General features: G+C 38.3%; 1 protein-coding gene across 1 annotated transcript in view; it reads right to left on the reverse strand.

The window, feature by feature from the left end:
* SPOCK1 (SPARC (osteonectin), cwcv and kazal like domains proteoglycan 1) overlaps nt 1-19556 on the reverse strand; it is a 322590-nt gene that overhangs the window by 96041 nt on the left and 206993 nt on the right. The window contains exon 5 of the mRNA XM_074883470.1: nt 7456-7588. Coding sequence (XP_074739571.1) covers nt 7456-7588 — 133 coding nt within the window. The remainder of the gene's footprint in view (nt 1-7455; nt 7589-19556) is intronic.

Genomic DNA, 19556 nt, shown 5'->3' on the forward strand with positions numbered 1-19556 from the left:
GCTGAGGAAACATCTACCTTGTTGGGAATACAGTAGCGAGATGTGCCCAAGTCAAACGAGGGATCTACAAAGGTTCTTGGCATTAGGCAAATTCTAGTTCTCCCACAGACCTCTGGAGTTTCCCTGTTGCTGTTTGTGAAAATAGAGTCAGTAATGCTGAAAGCCTCACACCAGATGTATTACTACAGATAGTAAACCCCCTGCAACAAAATGAATCAAATAATGAAATAGGAATGAATGTTGAAAACCTACTACTGGCATAAAGAAGTAGTAATGATGCTGTAAAACATTCTTCCTGTAGAAAACTTCATCAGAACAGTCCCATCCCATGAAGCCTGTTGATTTCCACGAAAAGATATTGTAATACTCCATTAAAAATCTCAACCAGCTCGATCAGAAAACTCCAGGAAACTTAGGAATGGTGCTGTCACGTCTTATACAGACACATTTAACACAAACAAACATTGTCATCATATCCCCGCAACCCCTAAATCATGCAGGCTTCTTTCATCATGACTTCAAAGTAACTCTTCCAGTATTTTATTAAGGGAGAGAGTCCAGATCTTTCCAAACTATGAATGAGGAAAACACAAACTGGCCAGAATCACAACACGGGTCAGTGGAAGAACTGGGTAATCTACCAGACCTACCATATCCAGGTTTCAAGCCATGATAGACTACCCCAGGCCTAGACTCTGAACTCAGAGTCCATCAGTTAAAAATAAGAAAATTAAGAAAGAGAGGAGGGGGAGAGGAAAGAATAATTTATGTTTGTACCTCTCACCAGCAATCTTTAAACTTTGTACAGGGAGCAAATGCATAAGGATGACTGAATTTTCTTCTCCGTGGATTTAACCATACCCTACCTTGTCTTACTCTTCCTGTCTTTCCTTCCACCTCCCACCTCTTATTTCCTTAATTTTTCCTTACAAAACCAAACCAATGCTGAAAGTTAACACAGAATTTAATCCAATTCTTCATCTAACTGAGGACAAGACAGGTCTTAACGCTTGCTAAGCCTCTGCTGTGTATCTTGTTTTCCATCAGGAAAGGCTGAGTCATCCCTTGGACAAACCACAGACAGGGAAAGCTGTGCAAAACCACAGCTGGATCACAGCACCCCACACCTAGAGGACAGGGAATCCAGCCGACAGTTGGATTATGAAAAAACAAACCATGTTGCACTAAATACTCAACACTTGGACACTTTAACAAATACTTGTTAATTGTGCTTCTGAATACAGACTCCTCCTAATTAAACGTAGCAGTCCTCACATTGCACAGATTTAACTAATCGTGTCTTGTTATTTTGGTCATTATTTTTTCTCCCATTTCAAGACTGTTGGAAAATTATTTCTCTTGCACATCCCTTAGTATCAAATTTGTTACCTAATGTTATGACAACAGGAGGTGATTTTTCCATTTTCAAACAAAAAAAGAGACATGATCATGGACTTAATTAGTTTGCAATGACTTAATTAAAATTTGCAGAACAACAATGCACCTAATTAGAAACATAATAATTATACCAATGTACCTTTCCATCTTTGAAGGGACCATTAGTCATTGAGGTGGTATGTTTTGTAATTTAAGAACATCCTTGTTTTCATTTTTTGATTAGTTAAGTGCAGTCATTGTCATGTTCAGGTAATTGCTTTATTAACTAGCTTAATTAAACTTCCTGTAAAACTGACAGCTACAGAGTTATTCTTCTTAATGTGTTGCTGACAAAAACATTAACTAATTATATAAGCACTCTTTACAGGGCTTACTTACCTCTTAAGCTTAATTCATTAGTACTTTAAAGAGCTTTGAAAACTGTGACTGCAACATACTATGGAAGTACTTTGTATTGTCAGAGTATTAAATAGAGCCATTATGCCAAGGAAACAGTAATTTCTCTTTACAAAGTTTTGTATTATGGGACAGAGAGTACACATTTTAAAATATTTGCATTTCAAGCATTAACTAGAGACTCTCTAAAATTTCTGACAAACCTAAAGCCCATAGAGTCCAAAGTTAACAGGAAAGGGTGATAGAGAGTTTCTAAAGTTTCCAGAAATTATGCAAGTCCAAAAAAATGCTAGGAATAATTGCTGGAAGCAGGGTATGAGGACTGAGTACATACAGGCCACAGCTGTGTTCAAATTCTGTAATGCACAAGCATTGATGTGACTAAAGATTCCTATCGCTCAGAATTAGTTTGTCATCTGGAAAAAAAAAACAAGAACAAAAAAAAACTACCGCACGCCACAGCCAAACATCTTCACCCCCTTCAACTTTAGCACTTCTGTGAAGCAGATGAAATAACCCAGATCAACAAGTTTTGAAGACACTTCAAAAAAAAGAACCAGCAAGGTTTAATGCCTAACAGGTGGTGAGATTTTTCAAGCAGTACAACTCCCACATATGAAGCTAAATCAACTTAAGATCCATCAGAGTACTCAGCACCTTGTGTCTCCTATTGTGATAGTGTGACACTTAAATCCCTTTTAGCACAAGATCTGGCCATGGACTTCTCGTACTTTTTAACATTTTCCCATTTTCCTTTCCAGTGGAAACTAACACCTTTGCATATTTTCCAATGGAATGTGAAAAAGATAAAAAGATTCCTTTGACTAGCCCTCAATAAGTTACTTGAGAGGCTGAAGGCTTCCATGTATTTCATGGAACTGAGAGAACAAGTTAAAAATCCTGAGCCCCTATCTAAACCAGTAAGCTTACATGTGGTGGTTCATATTTTATATTTTTTTTCCTATGACCCTTGTATTATTGAGTGCTTTGGGTTGGATCACTTTCCCCAATTTTATCAAGGAATTCTTGCCTCTAGGCATGTCTTTCTTCATGAAGAAAATTTCACTAACTGAAAAATAAAGTTGCTTTTGAGGAAAAGCCATTCAGTTAGAAAACCTTAAGAAAGTCTGCTGCACTGACTTACTGAGGATGCTTGGACCTGCTGTTAACCCAACATGTTAACACGAGCAAGGATCCATGATTCTGTTTCACTGTTTTTTACTCACAGTATCAGTTACTGAGCACCTCTAGAGACATCCAGGAATAACACCACACTGCAGTAAGAGTCCTCAGGAATATGCCACATAGCCCATGTTTCTGCTGGGCCAATAACATTTCCTCTACTGCTCTGCAAATGGCTGCTTTCAGAGAATCCTAATCCCTTATAATTGAGGTGGATGGGCACAGTCAGTTCCCAGAATCACCAGCACTATAATTAACATAAGCAAAATGATTTCTTTCAAAATGTAGTCTCCACAGAAAGCATTAGAACAAAGAGTGTAACAGTCTGAGGATTATCAAGCAGTGCAAGCCAGCAAGATGATAATGCTTTTGTTATTTTGCCATATAGCTTTTAGGAGTGGAAGTTTTTATTATCCAGTCAGGAATGACTAAGGCGTCATTTAAAAGAACAACAACTAAAAATGCATTTTATGTTACTTTCCTAAAATTGAATCCTTAAAGATTTCTTGAAGTTTTCATAAAAAGAGAACAAATCAAAGTCCTCCACATTCCTCAAGCTCTGTTGAACATCCTTCCAGATCAAGTTCTGCAGTCTTAATTTTACTTTAAAGTCTGAAACTAAACTTTGAAGGGGTAGAAACTAAAAATGCCAAACAGTGATGTAAGGAATACTTAGGACCTGTTTAAAGAGAAATTTCAAATGAAGTCAAAGTTGAAATGGAAGAGGAATATGCTCCTTTCTTAAAGAGAATTACTTTTGATGTAGTATGCTAGCTCCATTATCAGCTTGCCTTATCTAAAGATATGGATGTCTCTACTTTTGCATAAGAATCCAAGAATCACATTAGTTCAGCCCTCTGATCCCTCAGCCTAGTATCCTGCCAAGTTGCAGACCCTTAGAAGTAAGAAAACTACAAAGGAGTAAAAGAAAGAGCAGATTAGAAACAGAACAAATCATCCCAGCTTCTGGTCATCACTGGATTAGGGATTTGGCACGCTGGAGGTTTACCAGCCCGCAGTGGATCCATTCCCCATGGATTTATACAAATCTCATTTATATCTTTGGCCTGCACAATACTGTGCTGCAGTGAATTTCACAATTTTATTTTGAGCTGAAAAAAACAACAATATTTCTGTGTTTTGAAACCTGATTTATAATTTCATTAGGTCTTGTATTATGAAGTACAACATTCCTCTTCCAATATTAGTCATGACTTCATGTATAATCATGCTGAAGCGTTCTAGCTAATTTTGTGCTTCCTTGAAGGTTCCACACCTCTGGCAGCCATTACTGCCCTTCTCTGAGCATTGTGTAGTTCTACCATGTCAACTTGGAGATGAAGTGATGATAAATGAAGGCAATGAGGAGTCCAGGCATTTACAGAGAAACATAATAATGGTTTGTGCTTGTTCTCAATTCCTTTTTTTAACACATTATTTGCATTTTTGCCTGGCGGTGATCATTACAATGTCTTCCGAGAAACAGCCAGAATTATTCTGAGATTAAGTGGCTAAATGAGAGCCTGTGATGTGTATATCTGGTTATTTTCTTTTAATGTGAATTACTGTGCATTTATTGACACCCAAGTTTGATCCGCATTTTATCAATCAGTCATACTTTTGTTGTATCCTTTCCTTTTCATTCATTTTTACCTCGGCTAACAGTTTAGAGTATGGAAAGAGCAATCCCAGTACAAACATTACTGACAGCGTTGAATGGTAACCCCCGTCATTAGTGAAAGTCTTTGATGCTGTTCTGCCAGGCCATGAAATCTAAGCACAAACCTTCTCTTCTGCCTAATCCCCTGCTGCGCTGTCAGGAAAAAGCAAAAATAAAACTGGGCCAAGAGGGATCAAACTGCTGGTGTGTATGTGTATACTGCCTGTCTGCCTGTGGGAGTAGATGGCCAATATACAACCTCAGAAGACTTCTTTCCCCTGAAATGGTTACTCTCCATCTTTGGTTGACAAGCTTAGCAAGAATCCTTTAATTTGTCCAGCGTATCATTACACATCCACCAAGCAGCAGATGCAGAACCAGATACGAAAACATAACATATGCAGAGTAGAGTGGTATTTGCCCACACTCAAATGTCCACCTTTTCGCATTTTCACAGTCAATACTAGAACATGCCAGCACTGCAGTGCCAAAAATAACACTTCCCAACAGCACTGCATGTGAAAGAAAATTGCCAAAGAAAAGCTGTGATTTTAGTGACCTAAGGGCGAGAAAGAAGGATCACATTATCTGGTGAAAACTAATGGTGAATTTGAGGGAAGCAGTTGTATTCTGTTCATAAAAGCACCAGAAATCCATGATCATTACTGACCATAACAAAAAGTTACTTGTTAGGAGATTAAAACATACCATTTAGTTTTAATGCTCTGCCTAAAGTATTTTCAGTTCACTTACCAAAATTTGTTCTTTTTTTTAAAAAAGAAAGAAAAAAATTAAAAACAACATCAATGTAGCAGAGCTTTTAGAAGAAATTGTAGAGAGACAATGATGTTCTAGAGGTTACTGTAATAACATACAGATTTACAACGTACTGTATACAGCAAAGAACAATAGTACTGCTATAAACATATCCTTGATGCTGCGTAAAGGTTAAGCAAATGTGTATCCTCTCACTAGGACTGGATATTACAGAAAGATTACCAATCAGCATGACACTGGAGGAGCCTTCAATCAAAAAAAAAAAAAACCACCTAGAAAAAGCAACTACTACTATGCAATGTGACAAGCAATCGCTCCTGTGGAACAGGACTCAAAAAGCACTGAAAGCCTACCTTCCCCAGGCAGTGGTAAAGAACACGGACAAAATTTGTGGAAAAGTTGCTGCACTTGAGAGACCAACAATATACTGTAATTTTCAATTGCTAGGACAGGAACAATTGATAGTTAAATGCACAATAAATGAAGATAAGACTAAGTTGCTTCAGAATAAATGTTTTAAAAGCCCTTTAAAAAAAATAATACCACTCAAAGAGAGGCAACTTCTAGGAGGTATGTCTGATAGTCAGGCACGTCAGCAACAGGAACTGTTTGATGCCTTCATTATAGCTATCAGGCTTATATCAGTGTCACAATAGTTTGGTGACTTTATAACATTGGCAGAATTTCTGATGAAAACCATTTGGATCTTATGGTAAGAAATATAGGTCAAAAAAAGACTCAGAGCTAACAGATGCAGGTAAGAAGCACAGAAATTAGTTCAATAGGATGACAGAATATGCAATGAAAGCTGTTTACTACAGAGTATCTTTTCAGACAGAAAAAGTTGTTTTCAAAATGAGCCCAGTTCTAATCCTAAATACCAATACTAAATTACCACATTACATACTCCTAGCAAGTATTAAAGAGTAGCTTGCTTAACAGGCAATTGGAGCCCTTTTTCTGCAGACTATCTGTGCAAAGATGAGAGAGTTTCTGCTGATTTTCTCCTTTGGCCATGCAAATCCTTCAGCCAGAATAGAAGAGAGACTTACATGAATTAGCCATGGCAGCATTTTAAGATTTGTGTTCATTAATGGATGAAAAATTCAAGTTGCCCAGCTGAGAAGATAATGTAGCTGCAGTATCATCATCACTGTTACATCACAGCAGAGAACTTTTTCCCCCAATCACTTTATTTTCCTGGATTTTTGGGGGGCTATTTTTGGATTTTAAAAGGTAGTTTTACTGGATGTCAAACCTTACCTTGCATGCAGGAAGAGAAGAAAACCTTAGGGATATTCCCTAAACACAACTTCCAGCGCCTGACGTGCTGTTTATGGAACATGTATCTGAGACACGGAAGGCTTTATTTGATAATGGGAGATCTGGACTGTTGAATGGCTGTGAAGCCAGTTTCTTTTATCAAGTCAAGCCCTAAGGTGATCACATTTTCAATATAACAATGAGCCAATTTAACCCCACTGCGTTATTGCGCTATGGGATTTTTTTTTTTTTTTTAAAGGTATCATATATGTTGCATCTCACAGACAAACCTATTAAAACTGTGGTTTAAATGAATTGTAATATGTCACCCACACAGCCTGGAAACAAAATAATTAATTAATTTTAAAAAGTCTTTCACAGAACAATGACACTGCCAAGTTATTTTACCATCTGGAGACCAAATCTTAAAAACAAGAACTATCTCAAAATCCTCTTGTCTGAACAAGCCAATCTGATCAAATGAATTTCTTCTGTTGCATCATCAATATTGAAAGTGTTCTACTTCATTAGCAAGAACGAGCTATTTAGAGAAACATGAATCATGAGAGTCATAAGATTCTGATTTGTCATTCTGACTTGCTGTTTGTCAAATATGTAAAAATCTACATTTATCATCATTTCTTACACAAAATACACAATATTCCAAAACTAAAGTAGACTGTAATTTAACACTGCCTATTAATGAAAGCTATTTCATCTTCATGCTACAGCCTGGATGACCACTGGTGACAGGATTTCAGGTGACAAGCAGAACTTACCTTGGTAGTATATGTATGTCCATCAGATCCACAGACAGCGTTGGCATGCGTCACTGGGCAAGGCTTGCACTTGGCAATGTTAGCTGGTCCAGCCCAGTGCTTCTGAGCCAAGTTTCCTTTCTTTTGTCGAAGGCTGTAAAATAAGAGATGTATTAAATTTAAATAAGTTGTACTAAGTTGTATTAAGTTGTAGTAAGGTGTAGCAGCCAAAATAATTCACACGTCACAGTGTTCTTTCTTTCTGCAGGGCAAGGGCTGTTTGTTTTCTTTAAATGTTTTTTTCTTCTTACATTAATACATACTCATACAATAACGCTTATACTCTCATTCAAGCTCTCACTTCATGATAAGCAAATCAGCAACTAGACAGTCATCAACCCTCTCTCCCACAAACAGTTCTATCCACCTTAGCACAGCCTGGCAGTTTCTTATCTCTCTTCCAAGGCCGGTTCCTCCTCCAAGCCTTGCTGCTTCTCTGGGCCTGTGCAGAGCAGAGCTGGTGCTTCTCCAAGCCAGCACAGGACTGACCAGCACTTCTCCAAGTCTGTGCAAAAACAGAGCTCACCAAGCAGAGCTGACCAGCTGATGTCTATTTGGCTCTTAAGTATTGAATCTCCCACAGCTGTGCAGGGCTGACAGGCCAATGCCAACTTGCCTCTTAATCATTTACCAGTAACACGTTGAATCTCCCACAGCTGTGCAGAGCTGACACCCCCACAAAGAGACACCAGGTTTTTTTGAATGTGCTTGTATAAAGCAGAAGAACGAAAGCTTCTCTGAATAAGGCAAAGCTGGATTTTCAACACAGTATTAATTTAAAGCAAGTAAATTAAATCTAGCTCCTAACAATGCTTCTATAATGTGGCACATCATATCAGGTGATCTAAAAAGTCATACATTGGTAGGCAGTCCTAGATTTATAATACTTGGCAGCTTCATTTTGATTTATAACTACAAATGACTTCACTTAAGAATAGAGCATTTTGTTGAACTACACAGCATTTCTGGTGAAGCAGGCAAATAACATGACATCAGGCTGTATTTAGAGACATTTTCACCAGGCCTTCTCTGAGTTGCCAAGTTTCTGTTAAGGTAGCGACAAGTTTAAAACAAAATCCTTTGAAAAACATTATATTATGTTTATAACAATGCATACAATCACCAAACAACTTTGCCGTTGTACATGCAGTAGCCCTCTCCACATGCCAGCTACTGAACAGCTGTTCTTCTCCGATCAATCACAGTCCCCCTAGGAATGCTATAAAGTGACAGAGAGCATCTCCAAATCTACAAATGCGTTTGTACCATGGGAGTGACTGCAGTTGTCCTCAAGTCATGGACTACTCAATTATTGCATTAAAAATGTCTATGAAAAAGACATCTGCTCCAAAAACTTATTGCAAAACATGTGCAATTGATTCTGATTAATAGCTCATTTTCCTGTCATAATGACCTACTTGACTGATACGACATTAAGTAATTATCACCAGCCTACTGTTATAAGCTGATTAAAAGTTTGCTTTAGAAACCACAAGTCAATGTTACAATGCAGATTCATTTTGGTCATGTGTACTTGTCTTTCACTTGAAAGCACTTACAAGGGAAGGCAAGGCATCGCATCAGCTTTGCTGGAGACTGTTAAGAAAAATAACTGCCATCTGTTCTCCTACCACAGTAAAAAAAGATATAACAGTTCAGCTAGAAATACATTTCAATGCGCCGCTGAATGACTTCATCACGGTTTTAGAAAAATATATACAGATATTTTTTAAAGCAATTTCACTACAGCTTGCAATTTGCTACACAATACTGACTCTGATGTAATGACACATTCAGCTGCTAAAATAATAAAAATTTATTCTTTCATTTCAGTTCTAGTTTTCTTCAAGTCTAACCTTTGTCACAGTGATGACTAGTACTACTGAGAAGCTTGTGTCCACAGAAGGAATCCAATCATATCATAACTATGAAAATAGAAGCCTAGTATTTAAGACTAAATTTTCTTATTTTGAAGAATGCATAGAGCAGCTTTCCCTCTTTCAGAAGGTTTCTGCCTTGCAGAGTTACCATTATACCAGATGCTAAATGTTGCAGATGGGCGGTTGCTTGGCTCGGAACCCCCAAATACAACTCTGCAGACGTGCTCTCTTATGCTGGGGCCGTAGAAACCATTTATTTAAGTTTTCCAGAGTAACTGACTTTTCTGCAGCCCCCTCGCCTCCAACAATGCTTTGTTACTAAAATGTAATGATTACCTTGTTTTCTTGAACTGTTTCAATTACAGGCATTTCTTTTGGCATTTCAGCTTGACAAGAAAATTTCCTTGTTCACTTTACTTGCAGCCCTGCACTTCTAGAAACGCACAAACTCAGGGTCAAAAATATCTTTGTAGTACTGTAGATACCAATGAGCAGAGACGGGAGACAGATGTGAAAGGTGTTGTGCTTCTCCTTTGGAGACCGCAGAAGGATGGATCATGGCACAAAGCAGACTTTTTACGTTTTCACAGACTGATTTCCACAATCTCAAAAGACAGACCCTTGTCTATATGTAAAATTGTTAAGAAGAAAGTTTTAGGATTAGTTATAGAAAAACAGCTAAGCAATGCTAAACTTGAAGTGCATAATTTAGTGTCATCGTCATCAAAGCCATTAGCCACAAAGCATGCAGGATGGAGATGAGTGACTGAACTAATGAGCACTTCATCAAAATCAAATGTAGATTGAAGTTTTTAGCTAGACTGATGCCTAACAAATCACAGGATCTTGAGGATCTGAGTGGCAAGTATAAAATACATTGTACAGCACTTGTGGACCAAACAACATTCAGACATTTTACATTATAACCTTAGAAGAACAGCCCACTCTGGACATGGCTACTCGTCCCTCTCTCAATAGCCTTACACCCTCCCTGCTCTTAATTTCTTTAATCCTGCCTTGGTTGCTTCAAGATTCATATTGCAAGATTCTTCTGGAGCTGATGATGTTTTCCACTCTCCCATCCTCACTTAAAAAAAAAAAAGAAAAAAAGAAGTAACTGATTTTGTCCATTTCAAGTTGTTTCAGCAGCTCATCAAGCCTGGTGGCCCCTTCCATCACTTTACTGAGAGTAAAAAGAACATGCACAGCCTTAGGCCTAAACTCTGTTCTCACTGCAGCTGCCTTGAAGCCAACCACAAGCCGTGTGTGTGAAAGCAGAGCCTCCCCCTCAGCCTGGGACTGGAACGGATTCACCTGAGCTTGATCTGCAGCAGTTCACTTACAGATACTGAAGGAAACATTATTCTCCCTCCCCCCGCCCGCCCCCCCTTCTTCTTCAGGATTGTCTTTTGATAATAAAAGGAAATTTATTCTCTCAGAGAGAGTGATATTTAATAACAAGAGTTCACAGTGGAGTACACCTCAGAGCATTTTATTCTTTTAAAAAGAAGAAGTTAGCAATTTTAGCTGCACTTCATATAACGTGCGTAACAAGGCAGGGGATTGCTGCAAGAAACCTGCTGCGATCCTAATTTCTGTGTGTGTGATGTAATTGGCAGCACCATACAGCAGCCATTTTGGTTGCAAGAAACAACCTGGGTTTCAAAAATTAATATATTCTTTTCAAGCTACAATTTTGTCAGAAACAATAGCGCAAAATGACACTGTATTTGAAGCACGTCAAAAATAATTTTTGTCAGCTTGGCCAAGTGAGCAATAGCTGAAAGTTTTTACTGGATACCCAGATTTCACACCCCCGCCAAAAATACAGATAAGCACCTATTTCCTAGGGAGAACATCTATTTTCCAAAAGTAAACATGTATTTTTCTGGAGTGATATTTTGAGAGGCTGGGTAAGACTTTTGGAAGCTTTTCAATCCTATAACCCCTAACAACACATCAAACATCCAAACAAACAAATTAAAACCTAGACAAGAATATTGGCTGCCACAAGCAGCCAGCCAGCAAATCCCTTCTCAATGGAAGTGCACATTCACATACTCTGGGAACATGTTTTGCTATGCTAATCATCTTGTTTTAGAATAAACATGTCAGGAGCAAGCCAGGCCAAAGCAAATTAGGCTTTTTTTTTTTTTCTGACAACTTAACCAACTTGCTTTAAGACTCAGAGTTGAAAGTATCTACTACAAATCATTAGAAAGTAACTGTGCAGAAAGAACAAACCAGAAACTCCCCACTGGGGTAAAAGTCTGCCACATTTGTAAGGACAAGCGGGCTGAGTATTTGCAATATTCCAGAAGCAAATAGACATGAATGACTTGTTCAAGTATTAAGACTGAGAGGCAAACTCTGTCTGCTTTTGCTTTTCAGACTGGTGAACCGATGCACTGCAAGGCATAAGATTTAAGGAGTAGTTAAGTTTTACAGAATTCAGCCTTTTAACATTTTAATGCATAAAGGAGTTTTAGTGCTTTAAAACATCCACACTTCACTGCAGGGAGAATGTACACTGACTCAACTTTGTTACTCATTACACAGACATACTACTTACCACATCCTGTGAAGATACAGGGAGAGTACATCTGTTCTGCTTGCAGAGGAACAGGGAGAATGCAGCAGGGTTGCCAGATGCCAGGACCACACAGGGTAGCCCTGGCCAGCCACGCTGCACAGCCTGCCCAAAGCCACAAACACCTGCACTTCCACACAGCTCGTCCAAGCACAAAGCTTTGGCTATGGAAAAGGGAGCTCAGAAGCTCTAGGAAAGCTGGCTCCACCCAAAATTTTAAGGCTTCCAGGTGTGCCTCAAGCTTAGCCTTTCCTGGCTCTTGGCACCGAGACAACCTGCTTAGGGGGTTTGAACGCTGCCTTTCATTCAGCAAAAGTTTATCAAACTCAATGCCTCAAAGAAAACATCTTACTTTGAGCCATATTTTTTCCAGAAATCCACAGCCTTAATTCCTGACCAACTCTGAGTGGACGATAGGGGCTGTGGTGTTTAGGGATCTCTGCATCTTTGTTTATAACAATTCTCTCCAGCAGGGCACAGAAGAGCATATATGGAAATAACTTCTGGCAAAGCCAGAGGCCAAAACAAAGTCACTCGCACAAAAATGATGTCTTGTCTATTTACATTTACAATTTATTTACATTTCATTTTAAATTTTATACAGGTCCTAGAACTATGAATAATTTCATTTTTATTTGCCCTGAAATACTCTTGGAAAACTGAAATTTTAAAATATTTTAAAGTAGCATTTTTCAAAGGGAATAATTTATCTTTTAGGGTGAAACCTGGAGAGCATCAACAAAGAGCATCACAACCACAACGTAGGAAGTGAGAGTCGATATGAAATGGATAGCTTAGTTTCACCCAATACTTACTTCCAAACCATTGCACAAAGTTCATTTTCTTACCATTTACTGAACTCATTGATATATTTTAGTTAATGTATTTATGAAGAAGACAATGATCTCTTAGTCTCTGCTCTGCAGCTGATTTCTCTTGTTGATGGAGCCTCTACGTGAAGCTGTGGTGACTATAGTACGATATGATTAGGTGGTCTATAAAGACGTGAAATTGAAAATGGGACCTTGTAAATTTGATTCAGAATGTGCAAATTGAGTGTATCAAGTGTTCAATTTTGAGACAACAACTTATCAGAAAACATGGACATATTATATTTTAATAAGATTTATAATATTGCTACATAAAATAATGACTATAAATGACTCAGAAAAACAATTGAGAAATTATAATTTAAACCAGAAAATTTTTGTTTCAATTAATATTTGTCTTATCACTGCCAGCTAGAAACAACCAAAATATCAACAGATTTTATAAGCAAGACCAATTCTGTGCTTTTATGTAGTTATATTTGATGATCCAAGTGCAAATTCAATTGAAGCTGTAAATTAACTTTAGTATTAGTAAAGATGTAAAATGAGCTACAATTCAGACTTTTCATCCAGAAGAAAATTTACAACATTAAGAGTATATTACTCCTCTTCAAGACTAGTTATTCCCAAATACACATACAGGAAATTAGCAGATTAAGCATTGATGGGTTTAGTACAATTATAAATCAGGCTCCTTTGAATTCAAGTTGGCAGGTTATTATTTTGAAAGTCCTGCCCAAGTTTTGGGAAGAAGGAGATGGTAAGTAGAAGTTACTCCTTAGGACTTTAGAAGCTATTTAGTAATTTTATCGGATGAGAAAAAGACAATTTTTTACCCAAAGGAGTTTTTGTTAGATGCCACTTTATCTCAGGCTACAAGTGACCTTGAGGTCCCGAGTTTGGGGCTTTGCAGGTACCTTGACATGTAAAGTGCTACAGGGACAAAACCTCTTGTTCCTATTCCCTCTGCTCTAAAGCCAGAAGTCCGAAAGGCCTCAGAGCTTTGGTCCTAGTTGGGCTGATTGCATGGAATACCACCTCTTCCCCGTGACCTCTTCCAGAGACTTCTTCCATGCAGCAGAAGCCATGTCACCATCCTCAGGGTTTGCAGGTTGGAGGTGGGCACCCACAGGTGGGCCCAGCTACTGCAAGGATTCTCCAGATGAACTTGTCTTCAGGTGACTGAGAGTTGTGTGCATCAGTTTTCAATTACAGCTCACATGGAGACATTCCTCAAGATTAGGATTAACCTCATCCATCTTTCTTTCTTTCCAGACCTTATATCAAACCAAAATGCCATGTCACATACAAGTACTTATCAATTAAGCCCTATTGAAATAAAATTGAAAAGTTCAGTGCACCGAAGCAGGTACCAAGTGTTTGTGCTTCCTGAGAAGCTGGAAGGAGTTCTGACAGAGCAAACTGAAATGGTTTCCTGAAGCTGGAACAATTCACTGTGGAAAGAGTTTAAAATGTACTGCCTGTACCTTCTCTGTGCCTTGTGCACAGTTTGTTCTTGTCTCCCTGAAGAAAGCTTATCACACTAAAGATAAACCCAGCAGTGCCTGGCTGTTTCTATCTTGCCTTTGCATAAGCTGTTTCTCTTGTTCTTGAGGAAAAGAACGACAGACCTGAAATTTGCCAGTATAAATGGCAAATGCTTTCTTCTCTCTTTGTATCCTTTTTGTATTCTGCTCATTAGAGCTGAGAGTTTGGCCTCATTTCTATAAGCTTTCATATTTTTCACAAGAGCTGTATATACCTTGAGCCGCTACCAGTCAAGCTATGTGAAGAAAACAGTCTACACATACTATCTTGGGAAAAAAAAAAGCTACTAATCCCTTGAATTAGACACAGACTCCTTATTTAATACAAACACTGTAAAATGAGAACAGACGTATGATTAGAGTAATTTTTCTACCTGGAATTTACACTTTCACATACAAAGAATAATAACATGCAGAGCTGCCTTGTATTTAGGCATCATCCCACTGGACTTACATACTACCACTTTCTTTGATTTCATTATTCAAAGAAATAATTTAAACTATCTGATTGTACTAAGGCTGTTGATTACTTTCTCTTGCTGCCTTCATATCTTCTCCCTAACAGATCTGGCTTAAAAGAGCCATAAGAAATAAAAGGCCTCTACTCGCTGTGCTTTGGTAGATGTGCAAAGATTCTTAATGGGGCAGGGTGGTGGTGACTGGGGACCTTTCTAGCAGAATGAGGCTTGTTCAAGACTTTCTACCACAGTAAATGGATACTCTACTTGCTTCCTGTTCTTTCAAACAATGACATCGATGAGATTATATTGGGAATTAAATCTGTCCATTGCTGGAGAGCACCAGTAGCCACAGGACTGTTCTCAGGAAGCAGGCTGTACTCAGAAGATATTAGAGTTTAAGATGAAAAATTTAGGGAAGAGTGAAAAGGAAAAGCTTGACTGTTGAGGTGAAAATGTATCAGGTGTCATTCCAATGAAATGAAAAATAGGTATTTCCAAGGGAAGAGGAAGAGTCAAGGAAGAGTCAAGCCTCTGTTTCTCACCAACAGTGAGAAGGCAGTATAAATATAAGCATGGAGGAAACAATGTACCAGGAGGAACCTGTCAGCTAGATATAGGGAAGATATATTTTGGGTTTTGGTATAGCAATATATTTTGCAAGAAAAAAATCCTGGCACATCTTTCAGGGAAAATGCCCTCAAGATTCTTGCACGGATCCTATCAGGTACAGCTAGCAACCAACTCTCAAAAGAGCATAAAGGGTCTTGGGGCCCAGGGTAGTCAAAATTACTGGTTCTGCAAGATGAAGGAATCTTCATCTTTTTTATTTTCTTGTGTGTTTTAAAGGAGCAGAGGATTTGAAAAAGCTGACATAGATTCTGATGACCTAGAGGGCCAGAAAAACTGTAGTCTGTTAGACTGACTGATTCCATACGACTGCTGCAGGTAATTTCTGAGATCCAACACCACTGGGTCAGAGAACCCCCGAACGCATCTACTTGAGCAGGGCTGTGCAAACAACAGCATGGTCTGTGTCTAAACAGCTCTAATATGGCGTTTAAATATGGATACTGTTAAACTGCCAAGACAACTCGTTCTGCACAGTATCAACATCTCTCAGTACACGTATCCTTCTGAGATGTTAGTACCTGGCCTTACTTATTCCTGGACTAAAAATGGTAAGATTATTTATTGAGGTCATTAGAGAAGCACATGAATTTCTGCCTTTGGGCACTTTAATACATAAAAATGGCGTTTGAAAGGTCCCCTTACATTCTTAGCTAACAGATTATTACGCTTACAGGCAATTTATTTTTGAATCTAAATTCTCAATGATTTGCAACTTTTAGACCTAATACATACGCTCCACAGCTGCATCGATATGAAAACTGGCAAGGTACAGAAAGGAAAAGAACCAAAACAAAAAATCCACATAGACATACAATCCTAGTGTTTTTTAAAAGTCATTATGCTCTCCTGAATAAATAACACAGCTTCTAAACTCTGCCTGTTCTCATGAATTTTCATAAGAGAATTATTTTCCTTTTCATCGTTATTTTTAAACTAACATAAAAAGGAATCTCAGACACCAAACTATGTAAAAATAAAATGAAGTGCCTTGAATTTCAAAGAAGGAGGGGAGATATCAGGAAGTTCATAATTAAAGCTGAAATCTTCTCTACCACTCCTCAGTTTGTAGTAATCTTCAGCAGCCACTTCTGAACCCCGGATTTTGCATACTGCGTGAGATGCTGTAACTTGGCACAGAGTGCTTGAAGGTGAACTGTGCAGCAAATTTAATACTTTTGTTGGCATTGGCTTTCTTTCTTTCCTTCTATGACAGCCTACGTGTTTTTTCCCTGTTACCAGAAAACAATACTTTTTAAAAGGATGAAGGTACCTTTTCTCTGCCCAGGATCTGATTATTTTGATATTAAAATATTGTATTGATCAGGTCTGCCTCCTCCTGCTGGCAGAGTTAGCCAAGATCTCTGAGGAAGCTGAATTGCTGATGGCATGTGAGATTAATCTGAGCCGCCAGCTTTCTTTGGGAAGGAGAGCTGATCCTCACTCACTGTACCCTGGTTCCATGCAATTAGACAGCTTCAAAATTGTTTTCACCAAATCTGGCAAAGCAGTTATTTGCCACCATTTCCCTGCTACAGCTCATATTTCTACTTACAATGTTGAACCCTGTGTGGCTGAGTAGCTGTGCAAACAGAAAGGTGCACGTTACTTCCTAAGGCTAAAAATCATGGCAGATTTCTTGTCAGCATTTAATAACACCCAAAAGTTCCAACATGACTGATGAATCTCCCAGAAGCTGCGGATAGACAAGCTTTCAAAGGGTCATCATTCTCGGCCAAATGCAGGGGTCTGTCAAGTTTAACACCATCAAAACCCCAATGTTTCACGTCTCTGCTGACATTCAGCTGCTTGGCAGAATGAAACTGTTGGGACAAACTAGTGGGCTGAAATAGGTGGCAGACCCTTCTGGATGTGGGATCTTTATCAGCTCCTTCAGTATGGTTTATAACTCAGACTTATTTATTTCGGCAATGGCAATAGTTCAGTTGCGTGCAACACATTCGTTATTCTACATTCCAAAAAGCCCTACTGCCCCAGAAGCGTGAGTTTGTTTTTTTACTGAAGCAAAAAGGTTCAAAAATCTTATTGTCACTTTGCAACTGCAAGGGAAAAATCAGCGACCGCCCCCAAACCAAGCATCCGTAGACGGCTCAGCTGCGTTCTGCTTCATTATGTTGATTTTGCTTTTCCTAAGGCGAATAACATGCAATCCTCACAAAAATTGACATATTGCTAGTAGGGATGAGAAAGTAAATGCATTTTAAAAAATATAGTAATAATTCTTGCCCTTAAGCCACTAAACCAAATGTTTCTTTTTAAAAATGACTGCACAGTACTTCTGTTGTGTGAATACTTGCTACCATGGCACAAACAATCAGTTACAAGCTGTGCTAGCAAAATATTTGCCCCTTCTGACACATTTTATTATGAGAGAGGCTTATTAAATTCTCAAGAAGGCTACAGCAGATTAAGCTGTTGAGGATTTTTACAATTAGCATCCATTACCTATGAATTCATATATGATTTCTGAATAGAACTGGCTTGTCAAACAACAGACAATTAAAAAATGAATCCCAAAGCCACATCCAAAGTGTAGTCAAAATTCACTATTTGAGGTTGGTTTGAAAAAATAATCAGAATGCAGTTTCCTATGTCAGAATAAAATGAATGTTAGTGAAAAGCCTGCTAACCAAACCAGTTATAAATATTATAAAGAGCTGGGTAATTTTAAAATCCCATCCTTTTTAGCATCTAAATAGGCTAATGCTCCTGTTGCTTATTCAGCACTGCTGATTTACAGAGCTCAGTACTATGAATGTCTAAACATTCTGCTGAATTTCTCAACATATTCAGTGCTGTCTGTCTGGTTATGTGATGCTAGAGATGGAGCTCATAATATCTATACCATTCCCAGCTTCTCAAATGAGGCCATCAAGAACATTACCCATCTTATATCAGGCTATGTCTTAATGAAAGGTGACTAGAGCTTCAGGAAGGTCCCAAACTGATAGACAGAATTTACATAATCACATTAATTTATGATAATAACCGAATGCACATGATCCAGTTTAGAGACAGCACGTGGTGAAACACACCTTTAGGTAAAATTTGAAGATGAATGCAATCGACATACTTGCAGAAACTGCAAGATATACATTTCATGAGCTCCTTCCACTGAGTTATTAAAATTTCACTTTGCTGTGACCTTGAATCATGAAGCCTAGCAGCCATGCATTACAAACCATCCATTCTTCCCATATTCTTCAAATATGAAGCTCCATATGCTCCCCTACCAATGGAGGCTCAAGGTGCCATTAAAATGCAATGTAGCTATGCATTTACACTTTTGAAAGTTTCAGCATTTTATAGCAGTTTCCTCAAAAGCATATTTTACGGTGTGAAAAAGTGAGACTCAACCAGTGACATATTTAGATATACAGCATAGCATTACCCGGGACTTTTATTGGTTTTGGAACAAAATAGATTTAAGTTAATAAACAGGAATCAGTTTAGTGCAGATATACGCCGCTTTACTTTCACCACTCCTTCCCACCTGAATTTCACTCCAGCATACATTGCCCTTTGATTCTCTTGCTGCGATCAACTACACATCTGTGCCCTCACGACTCTGATTTTGTCCCCATTTGTCCTTTGTGACTTAGCTTATGAGAGACTAATGGACTGAACAAAGGTCAACATTTCTTCATCTCTTATCAGCTCATTTGGACTAATCCTGAATTAACCATCTCATTCATAAGAGATGGCCACTCTTTTGACTATGTTTTTCTTGTGTACTGAGCTCTATTCCTGTGAGCTCCCAGACGGTTTTTTCAACAGTCTTTCAATCCTCTTCTCTCCACTGTCCTTCTACTCACTACTGATTCCTTGTACCCTATTCTTATTCTTTCTTTCCACTATTTCTCTGCTGCTCTGGTGGAAATCTAGGGACTGCACTAATTTTTTTCACTGCAAATTAATCCTATTCTTTTTTCCCCAATGTTGTTGCATTTCTTCATAAAACACTTTTCTTCTCTCAAAACCTACTGGCTGTGGTCTACCTTCTGCCTGACTGGCATCTCTCACTCGTATCCTCCAGTCCTATTTTCTCAAGATCTGGTCAGCTTGTTTAAGGAGAATTTTACAAAATTGTGAAAAAATTGCAGTGT

The sequence above is a fragment of the Strix uralensis genome, chromosome 14, assembly GCF_047716275.1.
Source record: "Strix uralensis isolate ZFMK-TIS-50842 chromosome 14, bStrUra1, whole genome shotgun sequence".
NCBI lineage: Eukaryota > Metazoa > Chordata > Aves > Strigiformes > Strigidae > Strix > Strix uralensis.